This window comes from Physella acuta, unplaced genomic scaffold (assembly GCF_028476545.2).
Source record: "Physella acuta isolate Inbredline_101_S28 unplaced genomic scaffold, ASM2847654v3 ptg000454l, whole genome shotgun sequence".
Taxonomy (NCBI): Eukaryota; Metazoa; Mollusca; class Gastropoda; family Physidae; genus Physella; species Physella acuta.
This window is the reverse complement of record NW_026731973.1, coordinates 746396-773004: the sequence shown is the minus strand read 5'-3', so window position 1 is coordinate 773004 and position 26609 is coordinate 746396. Positions and strand designations below refer to the sequence as shown.

Sequence of the window (26609 nt, the reverse complement as noted above, 5' to 3'; positions counted from 1 at the left end):
ACGTCACACCTCAACCTACAACCCCCCTCAAAATTGCAGTTGAATTTTTTTTAAACATCGATATTTTTCCAAAATCTTGTCTAAACTATTACAATTTATTAAAACAGTTATCTAAAACGCGAAATAGCGTCTAAAATTCGTTTTCTAACATTGCTTTTTTATAATGCCTAAATGTGACGTCGCAACATCAGAACCCCCCCCCCCCCCTCCCCCTCATCACACACCGTCTCAAAATTACGGACCCCACTTCCCACCTACGAGTGTGACGTCATTTATGGATGACCCCTTATGACTTGTGGTGACATTGACAACAAAAATATGACGGAGGTTGGAATTTAATTAAGGTAAAGAGAAGTAAAAAATGTCATAAGTTACGATAGAATCACTAATTGATGAAAAGAAAAACCTGAAATGAAAATAATGAAATTCAAACAATAAGAAAAAACTCAAACTATATAGTAATAGTAAGATCAAATAAACATTAGTAAAAAAACGTGATTTAAAACATGGATACAAGTTGCGTCTCACAATGCTTCTAGAATTAATAAAGTTGTTTGTTAGGAAATTCAGTTTTTAAAGAGCAGAATTTAAAAAAAAATGTTTTGTAATACGGACTATACAACAAGACAATCATATTTAAATACATTTTCATACGAATAGAAATGAAAGGGAAGCTACTCTAAATAACATTTTCTTAAGATGGCTGCTGTTTTTAATAGCAAATTTACTATCTCGAACAGGGTTGATAAAAATTAATTTCATGATATTTAAATTGATTTAACCATAAATGGTGATCTATTATTCAATTATTTATAATATTTTATCAAAATATACGAAAATATACTCATATTTAATGACATATTCATTAATGCACTCTCTCCTACATTACTAGTTTTGGCCGAATTTACGACGCTAAACTAAGATTTTACCATATATATATATATATATGACATAATTTAATTGAATTTGATGTACACAAAATAGAGGTACATTTTAATATTTTGATCTGCACTTGTTTTGTTGTGATTTTTAATTAAATAGATAAATGTTTCACAAGTAACAGCACCTAAAACGACCAATGTCATTGATACATAAGTTATTTTGAAAAACAACAAATTGAGTCAATACATACAATAAAAAGTTCATTAATAGAATACAGCAGTTCTTTACAAAATACAAATTTAAGTTTAAGCATTGGGAGATACAATATTCTTCCTGAAGTTACATAAAAAAACATACCTTAAGTATTTGAGTAGCTAGTCTACTTTCTGTTGAATTTAAAGGCTGTTTACAAATTTTGTAAACTTTTGCCATACCAATAGTCCTTTCAACATGAACCCTTTTGCTTGAAATGAACTCCTTTTATGCCACATATTTATTTCCCCCCACTGAACAGCACAAAAATTAATCCATGTAATAAATATATTTTGAACAGTATAACTGGAAATATCAAACATTCTAGCAAGTTCAATTACAGGGTAATGCTGCCTTAATCTAATTAACATTAATAAAAGTTGGTCATGTGTACACAGACATTCACAAGACTGTGTATAAATGTAATTTAATTTATCAACCCCTCTCCCTAATGACCACAACATAGTAAAAAAAGTCGCTGTACTGTCCAAGTCAGTGTAGTGATTGACAAGTTTGTTATTGTCCTTTATCCTTTCAAATGAAAGATAACGTTGTTTAACTGATTCTAATACATTTATCTCCTCTTCTGTGGTATTACTGCACCCAATAGCTATTACTTCTGGACCTGGGTCTTCACAGAACTCACCAACAATTTCTTCAGCCCCAATGTCTAGGTTGCACACGACCATTTCTGATGTTCCTGGGTCTTCAACTGTTGATCCTTCTCCCAAGATACTTTTCACCACAGTAATGTTGTCCTCTTGGTGGGGTTCCGCAGTTTCTGTCCTTTCTCTTCGTTTTAATAGCCTTCTTTTTCTAGCCACTTCAAGTGTCTTGGGGGATATTGTCCATTCAAAAATAGATGGCACTGCCATCTTTTTCAAACATTTAAGAATTCTGGGATTGCCTGAAATAAATATTTTATCATAGAATTAATATAAGCAGTTTTTCTGGCAATGGTTAATTCAATTTAGAAATAGTAATTTTAAATTTATGCCAGGTCTCTTTTACTTCTCTCTTCTTCTTTGTTCTTAATTATTAGTGTTGTTATTATTATTATGCCAGGTCTAAAGTAATAGAAATCGAATGGCGGACCTAGATTATAATGAATGATTGTAATGAATAATAAAGTAGGCCTAATCAGATAATTTGACCTACTTAATAAATTACCAGAATTTATGCCTAATCTAAAATTAAAGACCTATTATTAAATTTAAAATAAATAGGCCTAGGGTCTATAAAATGGTAATATTTATTTGAGAGTATAGGCCTATAGATTATTGAGTAGCGTGGTAATAGTAGTCTAGATAGAGATGTAAGACTACGATTGGTGATTAGACTAAGAGTACAGGCAACACTTAGTTCAAGGCCTACGATTCTGACATATGATATATATAACACATAGGCCCTATACTATTTGTATTAGATTAGAATGATTAGAATTACTGAATTAGTATTAGACAGAATTAATTTTTAATAGCTTTTAAACTGTTAATAATAGCCATTAATAAATAGTAAATGAAATAGGCAGGCCTAGATAGATGCGATCCATCTGGAACGAAGTTCTTTATTTTTGGGGAATAGGTGTCCACCTTTTCCCCTACACTTTGGTGCAGCGCAATATGCTGCCATTTTTCAGACTTATACACTTTTAGGTAATCTATCGTTTTAGCGTAATCAATTCGGTCGTCACTAGCAATGTAGGGATAAGGTAACTAATAAATATGGCTTAAATATGAATATATTTTTGCATATTCTACTAAAATACTAAAGATAATTGAATATTAAACCACATTTAAGGGTTAAATCAATAAAAATGTCATGAAATTAAGGTTTAACAACGATGTTCCAGATACTAAATTTGCTATTAAAAACAGCAGCCATCTTAAGAAAATATTATTTTGAGTCATTTCCCTTTCATTTCTATTTGTATGGAAATGTATTTATGTTTGCTATTAAATACGTTTGTCTTGTGTTTAAATACAAAGCATGCGTTTTTTTTTAATTCTGCCCTTTAAACAATTTAATTGCCTGACAATAAACATCAGTTCTACAATTATTATTATGATATGCAATTTTTATGCATAAGAAACTCCCTATTTTTATAGAGCTACCACTACATATCTAATGTTTATTTAAATATTAGTTTGAGTTAATTGTTATTGCTTGTGTCATTGTTTGTTTGCTATTTTCATTTCATATTTTCATGCTTTTTTCCTTTGATTAGTTATTAAATCATAAATGACGTCACGTTTTTTTTTACCTATCTTCACCTTAACCCCCCCCCCCCCCTCCCCCCATTTTCGCCGTCACGAAATAGTCGTAATGTCGAAAATTACCTTTTTGCCCTGCCTGTTAAAAAGTCAAGCCATAATTCAAACGAAAAAGAATTTTTTTTCAGCATTTTTGTATTAGGCGAAATACTTAATGTTTCCCGTTTCTTACCCCTCCCCTTTCCCGCGTAAAACGTCGTCTCAAAATCAGTTACCCCATCCCTTAAGTGCGTGATGTCATTTATGATAAATGTCAAGTCCTAACCTCCAATACACATTTTGAACAACCTTTGTTGTCAAAATGTTGATACCAAATACCCAAAATGAGTTATATGGGGTTGTCCATAAACGATGTCACATATGCTATTCTAATGTGACGTCAAGTTACGTAGGACTGCAATTTATGACCTATAATGAAGGGGTGATCGGGGGGGGGGGGGGGAATGAGTGACGTCAATTATGGAAGACTTCTATAAAGCTGTGCTCAATGAAAATGAGGAACATAAAGCGTTCGTTTTCATGCATGCCTTTGCTCATAACGAATGATCATAACTATTGCAAGCCTGTTGTCCTAAGCGGTGTTAAAGTTAAACAACCTCAGCACATCATCCCCGCCAAAAAGGGCCTGCCACTAAATGCCTACCGACGAAAATAGGCCGCACTACATTGACTCCAAATGTAATAACTTCTGACAATAAGGCTCAAACCAACTAGCTCCTGGCAACGATATTCGACAAGAATCCAAGACAATTATTGGCTTGCAGGTAAAATTGGACAAAACAGCAAGTTTCGCGACATGGGGCATAACAAAAGATCAACCCTTAATTCGAAAGCAGCTAATGTAAAAAGCCAGAGCTCAGTATAGGCTTGAGTTTAATATAGAAATAGTGTTAGCAGAGGACGGTGCATTAGGAATACGGCAGTCGGCTAAACGCTCGAGTCCGACGATGTCTGAACATCAATTTTGTCTTTTATAAAGTGCGGAGCACCTTTAAGAGCTGAGCTTGGGGAGGGGGGGGGGGGGGTCCCTTTTGACACCACCACTATCGCCGCTTATGTCCACATATCAATCTCAAGTTTTACGTGGAGCTTAATGGGCAGACGAAGTTTATAGGTGGGACTGGGAGCCTAAATGCATTTACGGAAGCCGCTGTGTCACGGGCATTTTACAGCCGAACGTCTCAGGGCAGCAGGTTGCAGAAATTAAAAGCACGTGAATTTGTATAGTAGAGGGAGCACCGCATGCCACTGTAATAAATTAAACACCAATTTAATTTACCGAACTAAAGTCATTTAGATCTATTCGTCAGGCTAAACGTCGCTCAAGTCTCAACTCCATAGTGCCTGTTTTGATTTTTTTTTAATTACGCGGTATCTCTTTCTTTAACATTAGCCTAATGACTAATGACGTCACGCGCGCCGAGAACTTGGTGACGTTGTGCTAAGTGGTGGATGAAACGGCGGGGTTGAGAAAAATGACGTGTTTCTTTTTTTAACAGACGAATAAGTGATAGATTCTAATTCTCCTACGAACCATAGGTTGATCTAGTTTTTTTTTTCTAGATGGAGATATCACCATATATTGAGTGGTTTTTGTTTTTGTAATAATGGATGGTGGGGAGGGGTAAACAACGACTATTGAACAAATAAAAAACCATGTGGTATTCAAATGTAACTAATTAAAATTTAAAACTATTTTTATAAACACAATAATCTTAATTCAGAAAAAGTGTAGGCTTAAGACTAATGTCTACAGACAAAATAAACAACTAGGCTTAAATGGATCACCCATAAACAGTGCCGGCGCCAGATTATTATAGGCAAAACTTATTAAAAGCGCCCCCCCCCCCCCCGCAATTTTTTTCATGCCCCCGTACTATCAGAGGCGTAGCGACCCTTCCAGCGCCCGGGGACAAGCTTACGATTTGCAACCCCCCCCCCTCAAACTTTCAATTTGTTTTTCCAACCCATTTCTGCGTCCCCCCCCCCCCCCCCCCTACGAACAGCGCCCTAGGCGACAGCCTAGTTCACCTTATAGGTAGCGCCGGCCCTGTCCATAAATGACATCATACTTTTCCCGACGAATTCCCTTTCCCCAAATCGTCACTAAAAGCGAGATGATGATTTAATATCATATCGCAGTTCTACTATACCCGAACGCGTAACCACAATTTCTAACGAAAACGAATATATTGTTCATCATTTTAAAAAAAAATATTTTACCCGTCCCATATTTTGAGTCCAACGTCATTTATGAAGAATATGGACGACCTAATAATTGACAAGTTCATCAGTACAAAAGGGTTTAATAAATGATGGACCTCCCAAAAGTTTTTGAGATCTTGGATGTACATACATACATAGCCTTCATTTCAATTGAAATTAAAGATAAGAAGACGGCCCTCTGTACTACTTACATTAAACAAGACAGCTATGCATATTAAACAACAAAATCAACACAATATACGTACGAATAGACATTTTTATCAAGGGAAACTACTCTAAATTTTATTTGGAAAGAGTACAATAATTGGGAGTACAATAACTAGAAAAGCTATCCAGTAAATAGTACAATACTATTTATGTATTTAAATATCAGCATACATGTTTGTTTACAAATGGTTTAACCTTGGTGTACGTGTCGCCACCTAGTGTCAAGGGTGGCTACTCTGCGTAGCAATATTGACCATTCTTTGTGGCGCCACCTACCGGCGTTTTCTGAAAAATACAGCCCATTTTAAAATAAAGATGGCAGCTGTTTTTCAGATGATGTTGAGATTGCGTAATTCAGAAAAACGTATCCATTAAGCTGTTATTTTATTATCTGGCGCTTGCACGGTAATATTCATTCAGGATGATTTTAGATACTGATGTCCGATAATAGACTCATCCATAAAATAGGTGTGTTGGGTTGTTAGATGTAGATCTAGATCTAGTAGATCTAGTAGTAGGCTTTTCGACTCGCCGCCATCTTGCGATCCAAACTTTATCCGGACTTTTTCATGCGTACTTAAAAAAAATTCGCCATTCCGATGAATGCCAATTCTAGCCATCAGAATCGAAAAATTAAATATATTCGATACTATCATATGCGTTGAATTTTATCATTTAAATGTTTCATTGATAGAAGTAGCTGTTTACAATACTCGATACTGAAAGCGACCTAACGATGATAGCGAAAATCGATGGAAACCGCGCAGTACCGAACCGCTACTTTCGGAACGAAATTTCGGCTTTAAAAAAAGAGAATAAGTACAGGAACCTAGTAAGTAAGTAATGCCAAACCATTTTGATGGATGGAAATGTTGGTTTTATGGGCTTTAGAGCTCTTTATATACGAGATAATGCTTCTTGCGTGAAGTGATATAGTCTTCTACTTTCTAGACGCAATTTTAAAAATGGCGGCCGAGTTAGAATTTTCATGACGGCCCATAGACTAGGCATGAAATAGAAAATTCGCACATTATTATTATTGATGTTTAACAGTGTTTATTGGATTGGCAAGATCTAAGCTTATAAAATAGGTTTTTATGGATTAAATAAAATTTAAAGCTGTGGAATTAATAGATCTAGATCTAGTCCCATTCATTAATAATCTTCCATATTAGTCAATAGGGTAGGCCTAAATATTGAAATAATAATTAAAATTTTAAATAGGTCCTAGATTCCTCTATCTAGATCTAAATAAATATTGCTGTCCAGTCGAAAGTGACAAAAGTCTAAACTAATTCCATGCCATTTAAATTTTAAACTTTTTATTAGTAGTCTATAGCCTAACCAATGAGTAATATAAAAATCAAATAGAAATACCCTAATAGTTAAAATATAGTACTACAGTATAGAGGCAATGGAAATTTAAAAAAAAAAAAACTAAGTCAAAGATAAAATAAAATAGGAACATTTAGCACTTTAACAATATGATCTAAAAATCTAAAGCAACAGTACTACATTTTTTTTAAAGTAAAACAGAAAACAGAAACAGTTACACTTTGAACAATGTAATATAATTTTACTTAAAAATAACAAACTAAACAACAGCAGGCCAAATGTTTTTTATATAGATCTAGTAGGTTCAGATCAGCAAATAAGGCAGCTGTAGTGTATATCCTTCGGTTGCCACACACCTCGTCTAGTTTCTGTTACACTATTTATTGATTAGCAATCCTTGGATACTTATTAGAGTAGCCTACAACTAATGCTACTAATATTTAGATACTTCAACATAATCCTAAACATATAATATTTCAGTATGAGTGTAATACCCAGGTATTATTGATGCAAAATTTCTTTTTCTTCTAGCATGACAATGTATTAACCATTAATGTCCCATTCATTCTACCAAAACCCCACCCATGACGGCCCAATGTAAGGAGCATAACTCTGTATGATCAAGTGAATAGTTTCACAAAATATTTGTTTTTGTCTAAATGAAATTGAAAATTAAGATAAAAACTACTGCTTAATGTTGGGAATAAACCTGGCTTTCCAACAGTATTAAATAGAATATATTATATTCGGTAGGCTTACAAGTACAGAATAAAAATAAAAAATGTCGGAGAAAATTCAAAACAGGTCATTTTCGGTAGTCAACTTTGTTTATTTTTGTCTAAACAACTATGCATCGAATTTAACAGATAAATATCAATTTGATTATCTTTAAGATATATAATTCATAAAATACATGCCTAGATACGTTTAGAGGCATTATTTTATTTTATTTGTAATATTAAATCAACTAAAAATTGGACAGATGAGTCTAAAATTTCAAGATGGAAAGAAACTATTATTTTTTATCTTTCAAAAGCGCCATTGAAATTAGAAGACCGGAAAAAGATGCTGAAACTATCCGACTTCCTGTTTAGTTAAAAATTAGGATTTGTAGGCCAAATTTTAATGAAACAAATGTAATTTTTCTATGCGTATTGTAAGCGGGAGTTACGGGACATAAAAGGTGTCGGGCGGCAGCAGGCGTTACGGGACATTAATGGTTAAACTTAAAAGTTTCTATTTCCAACATCCTTAAGCATCTATGTGCTAAGTTTTATCTTTATATCATCAGTAACAACATAGATATGCAGTATGAAAAGTGACTTGTGACAATCATTGTAGAACTGCACCACACACCTTAATTAGGCTTAGTTAAGTTAATTATAAATTCTTTTCCTTTAAATTGATCTTTATTTCACTTGCATATTCCTGTTGTCTACACTCTCTAGCATCAGTATGAACATTTTTTACATTATATGTTTAATAACAACAATGTTATACAAACCCAAAGAAGGGCACTAAATATTTTGCAACTTTACTTGAACATATAAGCTGTTTTACCTAACACTTTAAAAATTCATATAAAAAAAACTACTAAGCCTAGAATGATAATTTTTGTAGCTTATTAAATGGCAGATCCTCTTCTCGATTCTCTGTAAATTTTATCATTCTGTGTTAAATAGAAACATTTTTACCAAAATGCCTATACTCTAGCGATGCTCACTAACTTGAAAGCGTCCTTGGTTGGGTAAAATCACGATATAGCGTCGGAAATTATTTGGTAATGTTCGTTGAGTTTCGGTACATTCGTTACTGTAAACCATAGTTGATTTGACTGTTGAAAGAAAAATAAAGTCAAGTGCATTACATTTATGTTTTAACTTAATTTAATGTTTAACTGACAAAAAACAAGCAACAATTAGTAAATCTAAAATCTAAATATTATTAATAAAGTCGAGTGTAGTAATTAATGTTTTTTTAAGAAACACTGAATAATTATCATTAAAAAAGTTTTTAAAAACCCACGTTTTCTGATTGAACTAAAAAGTAGAAAATAAATACTATACATCACAATAATGCAAGCGATCACTCTACTATATGTAATAGATTGAGTTAATTGTGAGGTCAAGGGAACTCACTCTCTGTATTAGTATTATATTCATATTGTTATCTTGAGTGATGTCCCTTACATGTTGTTATCTATAAATAGTTCTCTCTCGCCACTTCCTTCCTCTTTCTCTCTCTTTGCATCATGGCTGTCTGTAAATAATAAAGGCTGTTAACAACCAATGTGGCTCCTCGTCAATCTACCTCATATTGGCGACGAAGGATAAACATCTACTAGAAAGAGCACCTACTTACGCAAAAAAGAGGTTTGCTAGAGCTTATTAGCTAATTATTTCTAGAATTATGGCGCTGTATGGCCAAATAAAAGAATTTGATGCGAATGATGAAATCATTCAAGATTACCTAGAGAGGTTAAGCTTTTACCTAGAAGCTAACGACGTGACGATAGAAGCCAAAAAGAGAGCTGTTTTGTTAACAGTCATAGGGCCTCAACAATTTAGGCTACTAAAAGACTTATGCGCACCAGCTAGTCTAACTACCAAGAGCTTTAACGAGCTGAGCAAATTGCTAACAGACCACCATGCGCCTACCCCATCAAAGTTTCTATGTAGAGCTAGATTTGACGGTAGGACTCGTCAACCAAACGAGTCAATATCAGAATATGTTGCTGCTTTACGTCATTTAAGTGAATTTTGTGAATTCGGAGAAACGCTGTCTGACAGACTATGTGAAAAGTTTGTGACAGGTGTAAACAGCCCTGATATTCAAAGAAAGTTGCTGCTCGAGTCAGATCTAACATTAGAAAAAGCAATACAACTTGCAATTTCATTCCAGCAGTCATCTGATGCGGCGAGATCTTTAGCACCTTCAGAGATCCATGCAGTAAACAGCAGGTTAGTCAATAAACATCAACCCCTTCAGAGCATTCCAACTTATGCTAAACAGCCTGCTCGTTCAAATCCTAGATCTAAATCTAGTAATAATTATCAAAAATGTCATCGATGCAAAGGTCCCCATGCATCTCATCGATGCAAGTTCAAGTCTGCAACTTGTTATAAGTGCGGTAAGCAAGGTCACATTGCCAAGGCCTGCTTTGCAAAGTCTTCGTCTGTTGCTAAATCTAGCCAGTCAAGACAGTACCGCAACCAAAAGCAGCACTATGTTAACTCTCACCAAGACTACCTAACCCAACCAATGAACCACTCTACCTGTGAAAATGCTCAAATTGATTTGCAGCCGGATTTCAACCTGTTCTCTGTTAAATCAATAAGTCATGCTCCCATCAATGTACAAGTTAATATCAACGGTAAGAGCATCAGCTTCCAACTTGACACTGGAGCATCTCTAACAGTCATAACAAAGAAAGATTTTGACGCTGTCACAGGAGGATCAGTGTCTCTACAGCCGTGTCACAAGTGTCTAACAACATACACTGGTGACAATGTTCCGGTAATAGGAGAGTGTATGGTTCATGTAAGTTATAATGGTCAAAGTGTTAAACTTCCTCTTCTTGTGGTTGAAGGAAATGGACCGCCATTACTAGGTAGGAACTGGTTAAGTGATCTTAAGTTAAATTGGGAGAGTATTTGTTCATTGAAGAATGTAAAAGAATCTAGTCTTACTTCACTAGATAAAGTTATATCTGAAAATAAATGTGTTTTTGGTAATTCAGGTTTACTAAATGATAGAACAGTGAAGTTAAGCATTAAAGATACAAATCCAAGATACTGCAAAGCTAGAGTTCCACCTTATGCAATGAGGAATAAAATTGAAAATGAGCTAAGTAGATTGGAATCTAATGGCATTATAAAGAAGGTAGACTATTCCGATTGGGCGACACCCATTGTGCCAGTGTTAAAGAAGGATGGTTCTATAAGAATTTGTGGAGATTATAAAGCTACACTGAATAAGCAAATAGAGCTAAATAGGTACCCTATACCTAACATTGAGGAAATTTCTTTGAATTTGGCAGGAGGAGACAAATTCACTGAATTAGACTTTAGTCATGCTTACACTCAACTAGAACTGCATCCAGATTCAAAAGTCTATACGACAATAAACACACATAAAGGACTCTACCAATATGAAAGACTATGTTTTGGCATATCATCTAGCCCTGGAATTTTCCAAGCTGTCATGGACAGTATTTTTAAGGACATTCCAAATGTTTGTGTGTACTTTGACAATGTGTACATAACTGGTAAGAATGACACTGAACATCTTAAAACACTTGATAAAGTATTGAAAATTGTTGGTGAAAAAGGTTTAAAGATAAACAAAGATAAATGTCAATTCATGCTGGCAGAAATTAGTTTTCTTGGTTATATATTAAGCAAGCAAGGCATCAGACCTCAACCTGAGAAAACAAAAGCCATTAAAGAAGCACCCAAACCTGAAAATACCCAACAACTAAGAGCTTTTTTGGGCTTAATAAATTACTATGCAAAGTTCATAGGAAATCTGTCTGGTAAACTATCACCACTGTACAAGCTGCTACAGAAAAATGCAACTTGGCACTGGGGTAAACAACAAGATACTGCTTTTAATACAGCAAAAGAGGCTTTGTCTGCTGACACCTTACTAACTCACTATGACCCAGGGAAAAGACTTGTATTGACATGTGATGCTTCACCAGATGGTGTAGGAGCAGTCTTGTCCCACATGGATGAGAAGGGTGACAGACCCATTGCTTTTGCCAGTAGATCTTTGAACCAGGCTGAGAAAAATTATTCTCAGTTAGATAGGGAAGGCTTAGGCATCATTTTTGGTGTTAAGAAATTTCATAAGTTTCTGTTTGGTAGGAAGTTCACCATCTTTACAGATCATAAACCATTGCTAGGTTTATTTGGAGAAAACAAAACCCTACCTGAGCATGCCTCACCAAGAATTCAAAGATGGGCTATCACACTAACTGCATACAATTATGAATTGAAATACAAACCTGGATCTGAGAATAGTGCAGATAGTCTTAGTAGATTACTTTTAAAAAACCAAAGCCTGAGCTATGTACCAGAAGATGTATTTGTTCTCTTCACCATCATGGATAACTCCAATATAAATGTGAATGATAGTAAAAGAGAAACACAAAAAGATGAGTGCTTAATAAAAATATATGAGTACAGTAAGAATGGTTGGCCTGAAGAGTCTGTGAATGATGACTTAAGGCCATATAAAATAAGAAATAAAAACCTTTGTGAAGATAATATAAAAGATGGAGAAGATGCAGTCCATTATCAGTCAGAGTTGCCTAAACAAAGTACTTGTAACTTAATAAATGATTATGGTGATATGGCAATTTCAAATGTTTTAAAGAAAATACATTAGTAAGAAGGAATGTGATCATCAAACAACTTTGCTAACATCATTAGCACTTACAGAAACTAAAAGGGTAACATCAAAAGAAAAAAAAAAGATTTTTTGCCATTTAATACTTTCAGATGCCAATTCAAAAATAGTTCCATTAAATCATGACAACTCATGCATTGAAAGAGAATTTGGTGTTAATGATAATGTGTATCTGAGAAATTATGGGAGAAGGGAAAAATGGATACCAGGTCAAATTGTTCAATGTATAGGACCTGTGCCTTATAAAGTTAAAAATAACTTGTGCAGATAATAAGTGTGAATCTGTCAATCCCACCAAATCTGAACAGTTCACACCAACTCAGTTTGTTCCACAACCAAGTTCTGTTGATATGAGTGAACCAAGTTGTCTGGAGTCAGAAAATGTAAATTCTGGAGTTAATGATTTAAATCCTAGACCTCCTGAGATAGAGAATCCAGATGGTCAGAATATTGAGTCACCAAATCAAAAGCCACTGAGAAGGTCAAGCAGGACAATCAAGGTCCCAAATAAGTTAGACCTATGATTTTAAAGGTCAAAAGGACTTTGACATCATTGTTTTGTATCTTGATTATGTTGTAGCATATTGTGCATTGTTTGTAAGGATGTAATCTACCATAGTGTTCATGTTACAATATAATTGGTGATTTTAGGATACTATCAATTGTTCTATTGAGAGATGTGTTATTGTGTTCTAAGGGTAAAGGGATTAATAGATTGAGATAATTGTGAGGTCAAGGGAACTCACTCTTCTGTATTAGTATTATATTTATATTGTTATCTTGAGTGATGTCCCTTGTGCATTTACTTCCGTCCTTTCCGGTTAACAAATAAAGCTGTTTACATGTCGATGGCTTCTGTCTCCGTTGTATTCATAATCTACCTCACTATAAGCGATGAAAAACGTGGGGCGCCGAAGTAAAAGTTTTTTATCGGTCATTGTTAATATAAGATGTAAAAGCTATATTACTATTGATTAGATAATACTATTGACTTTTATTAGGGAGCTTGTAGAGAGTCAACAGTATTAGAAACTGTAAGAAAATCACGGCGCCCCACCTTTTTCATCGCTTATAGTAGAGTGATCGCTTGCATTATTGTGATGTATAGCATTTATTTTCTACTTTTTAGTTCAATCAGAAAACGTGGGTTTTTTTAAACTTTTTTAATGATAATTATTTTCTACTTTTTAGTCTTTGTCTGTCTTTTAAATCAAATAACTGAAGTATTGCTTTAATCATAAACCAGCTTACGCGAATCATAAACTTTAAAGTATTAATTTAACACACATTACAATTAACTGGTAATAATTTATGCCATTTTATTATAATCTTTTTTGGTGAAAACAAGGCGCCGGAAAATGTGTGCTGCGCAAGATAGATTTATGTCTGATTTATATCTAGATTTATGTCTGTTTTTTATCATACCTAAAAATTGAATGTTTACGCTTTCTTCATTGATGATTGTTTTTATTATTTTTTTAAAAATAAAATTATGAATTATTAGTTAGGTTGCATATTTTGTAACTTGGTTTACTTCCCCTTTATCAATTTTCAAAAGCATAGCATGCTAATTGTGTATAAATAATAAATATAGTCATAAAACACAGAAATATAAAGTTCCAATTGCAATGTGCCATACCCCCTTAAAAAACTCGTGATTTATTAAATGTTTATCTAAATTAACAATAGTAATTAAAATAAATGTTCTAATTTTTATTACTTATTTGGGTAAGATGAAGCACATTTTTAATACTAATTAAAAAAAAAACATCAGTAAATTCTGTTTTAATGAAGGTCACAGGTCAAGTATTTTATTTTTCAGTCAAGTTCAGTGGAGGGTGACACAGGCTGACCTGACTGGAATTTTTTTCAGTAATAATGACTTTGCACAAAAAGTTAAAATATTGCTAAATTGGCTTAGTTTACTAGTGTGCTAGCTACTATTGTTACATTTTTTATAAAAAAAAACAAATCATTTGAAATTTTCATCAAAATGCCTACTACCAGTAACCTAACACCCCCTGTTAAAGAAAATTGTATTATCGGACACTGGTAGGCCTATATAAATTCCCCCTTCATTCAATTAGATCTGAATTTACTATTAATAAACTATTATCTCGTAATATCTAGATTTATAGACCTAGACTTATTTAAATTGAATTTTTTGTTTTAATTTGTTTTTATATTATAATTTAATGAACTTTCCTTTGTGTCACGTGGTCAAGCCTCAGTTTGTAACTTACTAGACCAAGAATAGATCTAGAGGCTGTAAATATAAACAACGCTGACAGGTCTAGAAGAATTATCTATGGTCAATAAATGGGGAACTAATGAGAAGATATGTAATTTTTTTTTGCTCAATAGTTTTTTGCACCTAAAAAGCTTTGTTATAAAGCACAAAAAAAGACAAACAGATTACATGACTGTTGACCATGCAAGTATATATTTAGGAATTATTAATATTTTTTTTAGATACATGAATAATGTATTATATGTAAATACTTTTTTTATAGCCACGAACAATAGTGAAAATGCATCATTCATATATCCTCTCATATCTTGTGGTTATATTTTGCTTCTATTTGTAGGCTTACATATTTTTAGAATTTTTTAATTGAAGTGTATATTTTTGAATTTTCAAGAGAAGTTTGTTTAATTTAATATTTTATTATTTTTTTTACTAATTATTTTGAGTGCTGCATGGTAGAATCACTAGTGTGAAGAAATATCAAGTATGGGTTTTGCAATTAAAACTTATTTTAATTGAGTTTATTTATTTATTAGTGCTAATGACATTAATATTTTATTTTTTTAATTCATTATATCTTAATTAAGTTTAGGGTCAAGGTTTGGGTTAAGGCTATGTTAAAAGGTCAGGGCTAGAAATAGTCTAAGAAAATTTTTTTTTTTTTTCAATACAAATATTAAGAATTTTAGCTTAATTAATGAAATAAGTATCTTTTGACATTAAAAATGTCATTGTTTTTCATCTTCGATTTAAGTCTTATGTTCGAAGAAATATGCAAAATCTTCTCTCATCCTTTCAAAGAAATAAACACTGTTCTTATTTCTCTCAACCAAGTGACAATATATATTTAACCTCAACTGGATGTAAGAGGATCTAAGCACATTTGGTAATTCCTCAATCGTTAGCCAAAATAAGCAGTACTGGATTACAAATTTGTGTTTTTTTTAAAGAATATTTAGAAAATATTAATATGCAGTCCTAATCTTATGACCTTGGCATTACTGGCAATCTATTTTAGATCACATCAGACTGAGAGAAAAGATTAACAGACCTTCTGCCATTAATTTTGCCATTTTTATAATAATACTTTATTCTGACTTTATAATCACCACTTTTCAATTTAACATTTATAACATTTTTAATCATCAGTTGATTTATAAAAAAGCAGTCAAGAATGGAAGAGGAAACAGAGCATTTAGCTGCAATGTTGTCTATTGTAGATGAACAGTCACACAAATTAACAGAAGATTTGAAACCAGATCTATCAACAATATTTTCATCTTCTCAAGACATAAAAACAGAATTTACAACATTTTCATCTATGGTTGATGCAAAACCCAACTTGACATTCACATCTTCTCAAGATGTTAAACCATATACTACAACAGAATTTTCTTCTTCTAATGACACAGAAACAGAATTTTCAAGTTTTTCATCTCTTGATAAATTTACACCCAACAAAACGTTTATAAGCTTGCAAGATGTTAAACCTGGTGTTACAACTGAGTTTTTAATTTGTAAAGATAAAAAGCCTGCTGTATCAACATTATCAACATCTGAAGATAACAAATCAGAAGTCACAACTTTATCAGAGGGTAAAGATTCAAAACCAGAATTATTGACAGGATTTATTTTTTTTGAGGATAAAACACAAAAAAGGCTTGAACTTCAAGTTGAAGAAAATCTCCAGTTTTCTAGAGACAAAAGATATCAAATTGTTTCTAGCCACAAACAGAAATGGTTTTATCAAAGTTCTAACTTTAAAAAACATAAAACAGGTCAAGACAGTGAGAAGATAAATTTATCAACTCACAAAAATGTTCATTCTGGAGAAAGGCCACATGAATGCGATGTTTGTCATAAAAGGTTTACTCGAAGTTCTGGCTTAAGTGATCACAAAAAAATGCATACAGGAGTAAAGCCATATGAATGTGATGTTTGTCATAAAAGGTTTTCTCTAAAATCTAATTTAAGAGCACATAAAAAAATTCATTCAGGAGAAAGGCCACATGAATGTGATGTTTGTCATGAAAGGTTTTCTCAAAGTTCTACTTTGAAAACCCATAAAAAGGTTCATTCAGGAGAAAGGCCACATGAATGTGATGTTTGTCATAAAAGGTTTTCTACAAATTCTAATTTAAGAGCACATAAAAAGATTCATTCAAGAGAAAGGCCACATGAATGTGATGTTTGTCATAAAAGGTTTTCTCAAAGTACTAATTTAAGAAAACATAAAAAGGTTCATTCAGGAGAAAGGCCATATGAATGTGATGTTTGTCATAAAAGGTTTTCTCAAAGTACTTATTTAAGAATACATAAAAAGGTTCATTCAGAAGAAAGGCCACATGAATGTGATGTATGTCATAAAAGGTTTTCTAAAAGTACTTATTTAAGAACACACAAAAAGGTTCATTCAGGAGAAAGGCCACATGAATGTGAAGTTTGTCATAAAAAGTTTTCTCAAGATTCTAATTTAAGAACACATAAAAAAATTCATTCAGGAGAAAGGCCACATGAATGTGATGTTTGTCATAAAAAGTTTTCACAAATTACTCATTTATTAAGTCATAAAAATGTTCATTCTGGAGAAAGGCCATATGAATGCGATGTTTGTCATAAAAGGTTTTCTCAAAGTACTAATTTAAGAAAACATAAAAAGGTTCATTCAGGAGGTAAGTCACATGAATGTGATGTTTGTCATAAAAGGTTTTCTCAAAGTACTCATTTAAAATCACATAAAAAGGTTCATTCAGGAGAAAGGCCACATGAATGTGATGTTTGTCATAAAAGGTTTTCTACAAATTCTAATTTAAAATCACATAAAAAGGTTCATTCAGGAGAAAGACAACGTGAATGTGACCTTTGACATCCAAGGTTTTCTCAAATTTCTTGTTTATCTTCACACAAAAAAAATTCATTAAAGAGAGAGACCACATGATAGTGATATTTATCACAAAAAGTTGACTCGGAAGTATAATGTGTTATGATTTTTGTGTTTTTACAGGTTATAAGCCATATGTATGTATACAAGATTTTCTTAAAGCTCTTATTTAAGTGCACTTGAAAAAGTCATTCAAGAGACAGGCCACATTAATCTGGTATTTGTCAGAGATTTTCTCAAAGTTCATTCAGGAGATAAGCCACATGAATGTTTATGTTTGTCACAAAAGATTTTGTCAATTATCTAATTTAAATACTCATAAAAATTCATTCTAAAGGTAATCCAGGAAATTCATCATGACTAAAAACCAATTTAATATCATTTTTAACATCAATAATTAATTCTAGAGCAAATTATTATTGAATATCTTGTTATAATTTTTTCTTCACATAACTTTAACTAGGGTCATCGAATAGTGGGCCATAGTTTATTAATTTTAATATTTGTATTATGAAAAGGTTCTTTTGTCAAAGAGTATACCATGTCAATTATTATACATACTCTAAAAAGAAATTGTATTCTGACTGTAAAAGGAAATAGCATTCTATAATGTCAGCTGCATGTGTACAATTTTTTTCTTTATGTAGCCTACTTTTTATGGGTGTTATCTGTAAATGTGTATGATAGGAGAAGTAAGCTATAACTTTTAGAAACCCAGGGTTTTATTTTTATACCCGCATGGTTTTGTTTACATTATTAACAATAACAGAAGCTAACTAAAATAAAACACAAAGTTCAATTCATTTATTTACATTTACTAGATGTTTACAATAAATGTAGGCCCTACTGTTACACAATCCTAATTCATAACTTAACACATTTACACTATTCACAAACAGCTCCGTCAGACATACAGGAACATGACAGAATATCAGGTTGACAGGTAAAACAACCTGCATTAGACAAGTACAATGACATCAGGCCAGCAGTCACAGTGGCATCTGGCCAACAGGTACAGTGACATCAAAACTTCTGAGCAGACAATCTTTTTTTGTAAACACTTTTTCATCTTTTGCTAAATGACCTTAATCATTATATTGAGAGGTATAGAATCTTAAATCATATAATCAGACTCTACTGTCTGCAATGTATAACTCATACAGACCATATGTAAAAACTTACTGCCCCAAAAATATTTTTTTTCCTATATTTGTCCTTGAAATGTATGTATTGTCATCACTAATGCAGATTTTATTGTAAATTGAATTGAGATTGAAATTTAAATGGTAATTTAGTACCTGGATAAATTAAAAATAAATTTAAAACTTCTACTTGCATTGTTTGACATTATTTTATTCATCCCATTTAGGATCCCTTCCTCCCATCATTTATATGTCTTATGGAACTAACCTCAAGTTTAAAGATGCTCCAACCATTGCTAAGTCTTATGGTCACTTCCTTACTTTTGCTAGATGAATGTTTTTTTATTCAATTAAATTAAATGCATTTGTAACATGTTGTATAGGCCTATAGATTTTATCATTCTGCACTCCTTCTCAAATGAACTTGATGCCAAACCACAGACACCTCTCTACATGCAATGTGTTTAAAAACAGTACAACATAATTATCTTCACATATTCATATAATTGCTATAGAATTTAGATATTAACCACACATAACAATTTTATGAATAAACATTTAAATTTTTTAAAACAGCATAAAAATTATCAATTTGAAGAAAAGAAAGACTTAAGCTGCAATTGTTACATTTTGGTATCTTAGTTTCAACATACCGTGATTATTGGTTAATCATTATTTAATTTTGTATTGTTTACTATTTAAAAAACAAACATTGTCGAGCCTAATGAAATTTCTAATGTAGTGATTCATAAGAAATTATAACATGAAAAGTTTTTAAAATAGCTAAATTGTTTTTTTTTATTGTTATTGTATTTCTATCAATACTTCCTGTATGTATAAATTCCAATGAGACCAATGTGTTTTGAATGCTGGGGTATGTTTTTCTCTCTTGTGATGCTCCAAAGCCTGTACGTGCCAGGTATGTGAAGGTCAGTGTCAGACAACTTATGCTTGTTAGGGAAACATTTCAAATTTCAAACGCTTATTTTACAATTTTTTTTTTCAACAAGAAGTAAAATAAAATAAATGAATGACTATCCTGCAGTCTTGAGTTGTTTTCTCAAAAAAATGATGGTTTTGTAAAAAATTTCTATAAACAGACTACAAAAAGTGCACAATCCAGACTATTACTATTATATAAGTTTATACCATTACCATAACAACACTAAGTTTGCTTTATAATAGCATGAAAGTCCGATGACTAGGCTACACTCTTTGAGGTTAGTTTACAGAATAAAACAATTTATTACAACCAGGCCAAATGAACACTCAACAAGGGTTTTGGGCCGGAAAATAAAACAGGTCTGTTGACTAAGACAATTCAAATGCGTCAGTTTACGGCCTGTAGTTAAATACTGTTTAAATATTGTTAAAACGTATTGATATTTATTTTCAAAAAAAGTTAAATGAAAAAGAACTAGAGTCTATTTAATATACTTAAAAGAAGCTTAATCATATTGATCACACATTTAATGAATTATAAATGGTTTCAAAGTGCTAAGGTAAAAGCAAAGTAGTACATATTTTTCTTCAAACCTAGCAACCCATAGGGTATATAAATTATAGTTCTTATGTTTTTTGACCTGGTCAGATGTAGAGATGCACTAAATGCATTTGTGATGAAACAAAAATAATATTATGCAAGTTCCAACTGTATTATTAACAGACTAAAGATACACATCGTTATTTGGATGACACCCGATCTAGCTATGGTATTGAGTCTTAGACCAAAGCACTTTATTTAAATTTTTACTACTTTCAAAGCTTTAATCTTCATCTTCTCTCAACATGGCGACAGGAAAAAGACAGACACATGGACAAAGATAACAACAATGTTTAGACTTGAACTCTTTTAACATAGAGCATTTTGATCAATTCCTATTACAATTTATTTAAACCGTTTTCTAAAACGCGAAATAACGGCTAAAACTCGTTTTCTACAATTGCTTTTTTATAGTCACGTCAAACCATCTGAACCCCCTCCCCCTCATCACACACCGTCACAAAATTACGGATCCCCCTCTGTTGCGTCCGGGTTTAGTTCAACTCAGGAAACGATTCGTTGTTAACTTCAATACTTTTATTTGGACTTAATTCTTCACATAACAGAGTAGCCCTCGCCCTAACCGCTACCAACTAACTCTTTACAACCATTCACTCCAGCTTTTATACCGCATTCGACCTTGACCGCCTTGGGATAATAATATATAAACACACCGGGATTAACATTACTCTAGGGTAAACTTAACTTAAACACGCACTCTCCCCTAATTCTAGATCATTATAACCTATTTCTATCTAACCTACAACTGCCTCATAACACCCTTCGACTGTGACGTCATTTATGGACGACCCCCTTATACAACGTTAAAAGTAAAACCAGCCCATACTTAAAATTTACTAAACAATACTTATAATCAAAACCATCAGTAACCTAACCCTTAAGCTAACACAACACCAACAGATATTTTATGTGTAATGTTTTACAAATCGTCAACTTCAAATTAGGATTTCCCCACCGGCCCACCCCTCAAGCTAGAAGTACGACATCACTTAGAATCCCTTACAGATTTTTCTTCTTTTCCTTTTACTAATTATATTTTATTTAAAAAATTAAAAAAAAAAGATTTCTAAGTTTAAACTTGCTCGGAGAATTCCAAATTCAGCTTTAAACATAACGAGCGTATCATACGCCGCTATTTAGTTGTTTTATTTTCTACTTTTCAGTAATTCATAACATGTGAATTCGACAGTACCAATGCTGCCACTGAAAATATTTGCTTTAAAACACTAACCCCCCCCCCCTTTCCCCTAACCCCGACCATACACCACCCCAAATATATATAGATAATTAATGCACCACATTTTATATAAACCAACTAGATTATATAAAATAAAGCATGGGCTGCTGTATATTATGCTTGGGAGAAGGGTGTACGTATAGTTATATAACGAGCAGTTGTGTAAATATGGTGCAATTATATGTTTAAAGCTAATAATTTTTTTATCATTATGTAGTTTCAGATCTAGATTTACATCTGTTTAGTGCACGCATATATTTTGTTACTATTTACGTATTTCTTTTTTTAAAAGAATACCTATATTTATTATATATAGGTCTTAAATTATAAGCAAGTGTGCACTGTAGGCCATAGGAATGTTTAATTAATTTTAAACAGGAACGAAACATCTCTAATTATGTCAAAGCTCGTGGTACATTGCATTATCAGATCTTAACCTAAGTGACATTCAAGTTTAAAACACATCGGTTCGGGTGTAATTTTGTTCGCAAAGTTTTCACCCAGACCAGTGTTTCTTACAGACTTCTTTTCACCTGGAAGAGGGAATTAATGGATTTTAATAGAAAACATACCTTTACTATCCGAGTGGGGGGGTGGGGGGTGGGAAGCGGACACTGGAAAAGTATGTTTTCTATATAAATCCATTTTATTCCCCCTCCCCCCCCCCCCCACCCACCCCACACCCCCCGCAGAAGAGATGCCTGAAAGAAACTCTGACCCAGACATGACACAAAAAGCACGAGCAATCAAGTCAAATAAAAGCTTGTAAACATGCCCTTAACTCTGTTTCTAAATGATGATTTCAGTTTTTGTTAATTAAAAAAATAAACCGGTAGTGATCTCCCCTAAACTTTCTTGAATATTCTAATATCAAATTACGAGGGATGGTAACTCAGGACATAGACAATATTTGTTATCCATTTTTCCCACGTTTTCTTTAACTTGCTTTCTCTGTTTGTTTATTTGTTTGTCTTTCCAATCTAATCTTGCGATGGAAATTTCTGGCACTTCCCAGTTAGCTAGCGCGCTGAAATTTTCAGGGAAGCTTTCTTTTGGATGACCATAGAATATGCAATTGTTATTATTACTAAATTGATCAATGGAAACATTTTATTGAGAATTTTAGACCGCTATATAATCTATATATATAATTCTCCTCTGCGAGCCATTAGAAAAAAAACCAGCGACGCGTACCTCGCGCGCAGTGAAGCGAACGATCCCACGTTGCCACAGGCTTAGGGGCAGATAATTTACTTTGAACCGAGTTTAAACTTACAGGAGGTAGGCCAGTTTGGGGGAGACGATATGGTCGAGTGGTTGGGCACACGATTGCTATCCCACTCTACACGGGTTCAAATCTATGTGTTCTAGTCAGTAACGTATTCACACAACGTGTTTTTTACGAGTTGTCTTTTTACGAGTTGTCTTCGTTTACCCAACAAAAAAGTGAAAAGATAAAATCGATAGCAAGATTTTAATGCAAACAAACAGACAAAGACTAAAAAGTAGAAAATAATAATCATTTAAAAAGTTTTAAAAAACCCACGTTTTCTGATTGAACTAAAAAGTAGATAATAAATGCTATACATCACAATAATGCAAGCGATCACTCTACTATAAGCGATCAAAAATGTGACGATGTGTGATGAGGGGGAGGGGGGAGGGGGGGTCAGATGTTGCGACGTCACATTTTTGCATTATAAAAAAGCAATGTTAGAAAACGAATTTTAGACGTTATTTCGCGTTTTAGATAACTGTTTTAATAAATTGCAATAGTTTAGACAAGATTTTGGAAAAATATCAATGTTTTAAAAAAATTCAACTGCAATTTTGAGGGGGGGTTGTAGGTTGAGGTGTGACGTCATTTTAGGGGGTGGGGTCTGGCTTTTTGTGACGAAGTGTGACGGAGGGGAGGGGGGGAGGTAAAAATCGTCAAAAAAAGCGTGACGTCATTTATGGATGACCCCATATCTTTAAACTAGTTTTTTATGAATTTTCAAAATTTGTGTCCGTTAAAAACACTTAACTTTGAGGAATTTTGGGGCATTAAAACTAGTGTTTTGAAAGGACACAATTTTTTAGCGCAATATCCATTCTGGAGAATTGCGTTTATTAACTCGTCATTTCTGGGAATGGATGGATGAATGAATGAATGAATGTATGGATGAATGTGTGTCCGGGCTTTAAGTCGTATCTCCTCCTCAACGAAGCAATATCGATGACTAGTTCCAAAAGCAATTATGTTAAGCAAGTTACGAGAATGAGCATAGGCCGTAAAAATTCCGGGTTTCTTTCATGTATTTCCCAGAAAAGCCAAAAAACCTCGAAAAATGCAGTTTTTGGCCCATATCTCGGCAACCAGACCACTTAGCGACTTGAAACATGTACCAATCGATTCCTGCCATAATTTAGAACAATATTGCCGAAGAAAGTTTTCAAAAATATCCTCTCGTTCGGTCACAAATTTTAAAATTACATAAACACCTAAAAAAGATCGTTCTTCTAGCTTGAACGCACCCCAGCATTATACGTCAGAGCTATTTTTAGATAACATAAGGAAATTGCGCATAAATGTCACTAGACTTTTTTAATTAACTTGTTTTTTTATCTTTCGCAAGGTGACGAAACTGTACAAGATTTACTTGCGTTACAAAGTTATTTTTTAGAAGCCTATTGTAGTTTTAACACTGAATATAATAGTACCCCTTACTCGCTACGCAGGACGCTCGATTAACGGATGCCAAGTGCCAACATAGTCGCTCTAAACCTCTGGGCGCCAAACCGTGTATTAACAAAAATTGTACCCTACATGGCGCCGCCCATAAGAAACTTTAGTTTTCTTTTACGCAGAAATATTCTCGGAAGTATTCTCATCTACTTCCAAAAGTTTCATGGCACTCGGATGAACAGCATCAGAGTTTTATTTTTTATATACCGTGTATAGAGAAAAAAAATCGCCCCCCCCCCTGGGGGCGCCGCCCTTGCAACATTAAACAATATTTTTTTGCAGAACCCTACCATTGAATGATCTAATCTTCTCCCCAAAGTTTCATGGTACACGGATGAACGATGTGAAACAGAATAGACTTTTATTTTTATAAACCGTATATAGAGAAAAATTACAGCCTACCGTGGCGCCGCCACTGCGAAATTAAAAAGGATTTTTTTTTTACAGAACCCTTCCCTGAATTGTTGTAATCAACTCCCCCAAAGTCTCATGGCTATCGGATAACGGTGTCTCACCAAAATCGACTTTTTAAAAAATATACCGTATATAGAGAAAAATCGCACCCTACCGTGGCGCCGCCCTTGCGAAATTAAATTTTTTTTTTACAGAACCCTTCCCTAGAGTTTTATAATGAACTCCCCAAAGTTTCATGACTATCGGATGAACGGTGTCACTGAAATTCACTTTTATTATTTTTATATACCGCATATAGAGAAAAATCGGACCATCCCGTGGCGCCGCCCTTGCGAAATTAAAAATATTTTTTTTTACAGAACCCTTCCCTAGAGTTTTATAATGAACTCCCAAAAGTCTCATGGCTATCGGGTGAACCGTGTGAAATCAAAATAGACTTATTTTTATATACCGTATATAGAGAAAAACAAATCGCGCCCTGCCGGGGCGCCACCCCTGCGAATTTGAAATTTTTTTTTTCGCAGAAACCTCCCCAGGAATATTCTCAACAACTTCCCAAAGTTTCACGGCGCTGTGATAAGAGGTGTGGTAATGCATAAAAGACACACAGACAGACAGACACACACACACATACATTGCTGTTTATGTATATAGATATATATAGATGACATAATTTAATTGAATTTGATGTACACAAAATAGAGGTACATTTTAATATTTTTATCTGCACTTGTTTTGTTGTGATGTTTAATTAAATAGATAAATGTTTCACAAGTAACAGCACCTAAAACGACCAATGTCATTGATACATAAGTTATTTTGAAAAGAAACAAATTGAGTCAATACATACAATAAAAAGTTCATTAATATAATACAGCAGTTCTTTACAAAATACAAATTGAAGCATTGTGAGATACAATATTCTTCCTGAAGTTACATAAAAAAACATACCTTAAGTATTTGAGTAGCTAGTCTACTTTCTGTTGAATTTAAAGGCTGTTTACAAATTTTGTAAACTTTTGCCATACCAATAATCCTTTCAACATGAACCCTTTTGCTTGAAATGAACTCCTTTTAAGCCACATATTTATTTCCCCCCACTGAACAGCACAAAAATTAATCCATGTAATAAATATATTTTGAACAGTATAACTGGAAATATCAAACATTCTAGCAAGTTCAATTACAGGGTAATGGTGCCTTAATCCAATTAACATTAATAAAAATTGGTCATGTGTACAAAGACATTCACAAGACTGTGTATAAATGTAATTTAATTTATCAACCCCTCTCCCTAATGACCAAAACACAGTAAAAAATAGTCGCTGTACTGTCCAAGCCAGTGTAGTGATTGACAAGTTTGTCCTTGTCCTTTATCCTTTCAAATGAAAGATAACGTTGTTTAACTGATTCTAATACATTTGTCTACTCTTCTGTGGTATTACTGCACCCAATAGCTATTACTTCTGGACCTGGGTCTTCACAGAACTCACCAACAATTTCTTCAGCCCCAATGTCTAGGTTGCACACGACCATTTCTGATGTTCCTGGGTCTTCAACTGTTGATCCTTCGCCCAAGACACTTTTCACCACAGTAATGTTGTCCTCTTTGTGGGGTTCCGCAGTTTCTGTCCTTTCTCTTCGTTTTAATAGCCTTCTTTTTCTAGCCACTTCAAGTGTCTTGGGGGATATTGTCCATTCAAAAATAGACGGCACTGCCATCTTTTTCAGACATTTAAGAATTCTGGGATTGCCTGAAATAAATATTTTATCATAGAATTAATATAAGCAGTTTTTCTGGCAATGGT

General features: G+C 33.3%; 2 protein-coding genes across 5 annotated transcripts in view; one reads left to right on the top strand and one right to left on the bottom strand.

The window, feature by feature from the left end:
- Nucleotides 1–19897, top strand: part of LOC131943378 (zinc finger protein OZF) — a 105538-nt gene extending 85641 nt beyond the window's left edge. The window contains exons 3-4 of one of the 2 annotated variants that reach the window (XR_009386887.1): nt 17122–18728; nt 19086–19897. Coding sequence is in view for 1 of the 2 variants with exons in the window: in XM_059303464.1 (XP_059159447.1) it covers nt 17122–17701 (580 nt within the window). In the remaining variant the exon portion in view is untranslated. Of the gene's footprint in view, nt 1–17121 lie in introns of both variants that reach the window. The other variant, XM_059303464.1, reaches the window with a different exon arrangement.
- LOC131943380 (uncharacterized) lies at nt 955–6736 on the bottom strand. 3 transcript variants are annotated; one of them, XM_059303472.1, is made up of 3 exons: nt 5985–6017; nt 1240–2041; nt 955–1066 (listed from the first exon to the last, which is right to left on the bottom strand). In XM_059303472.1, the coding sequence occupies exons 1-2, from the start codon at nt 6007–6009 to the stop codon at nt 1278–1280; spliced, it is 789 nt and encodes a 262-aa protein (XP_059159455.1). In that variant the 5' UTR covers nt 6010–6017; the 3' UTR covers nt 955–1066; nt 1240–1277. The 3 variants fall into 3 exon arrangements, with proteins under 3 accessions (XP_059159455.1, XP_059159457.1, XP_059159456.1); XM_059303474.1 differs by lacking the exons at nt 955–1066; nt 5985–6017 and adding an exon at nt 6670–6736 and having other exon boundaries at nt 1102–2041; XM_059303473.1 differs by lacking the exon at nt 955–1066 and having other exon boundaries at nt 1102–2041; nt 6012–6061.
- Nucleotides 19898–26609: the final 6712 nt, after the last annotated feature.

What these genes read in the sequence shown, in the direction of transcription:
- LOC131943380 (XM_059303472.1), bottom strand. Translation starts at nt 6,009, where the DNA reads ATGCTGATATTTAAATACATAAATA. An exon ending in GATATTTAAATACATAAATA is followed by an intron (nt 2,042 to 5,984) that starts GTATTGTACTAT and finishes TATTTATTTCAG; the next exon opens with GCAATCCCAGAATTCTTAAA.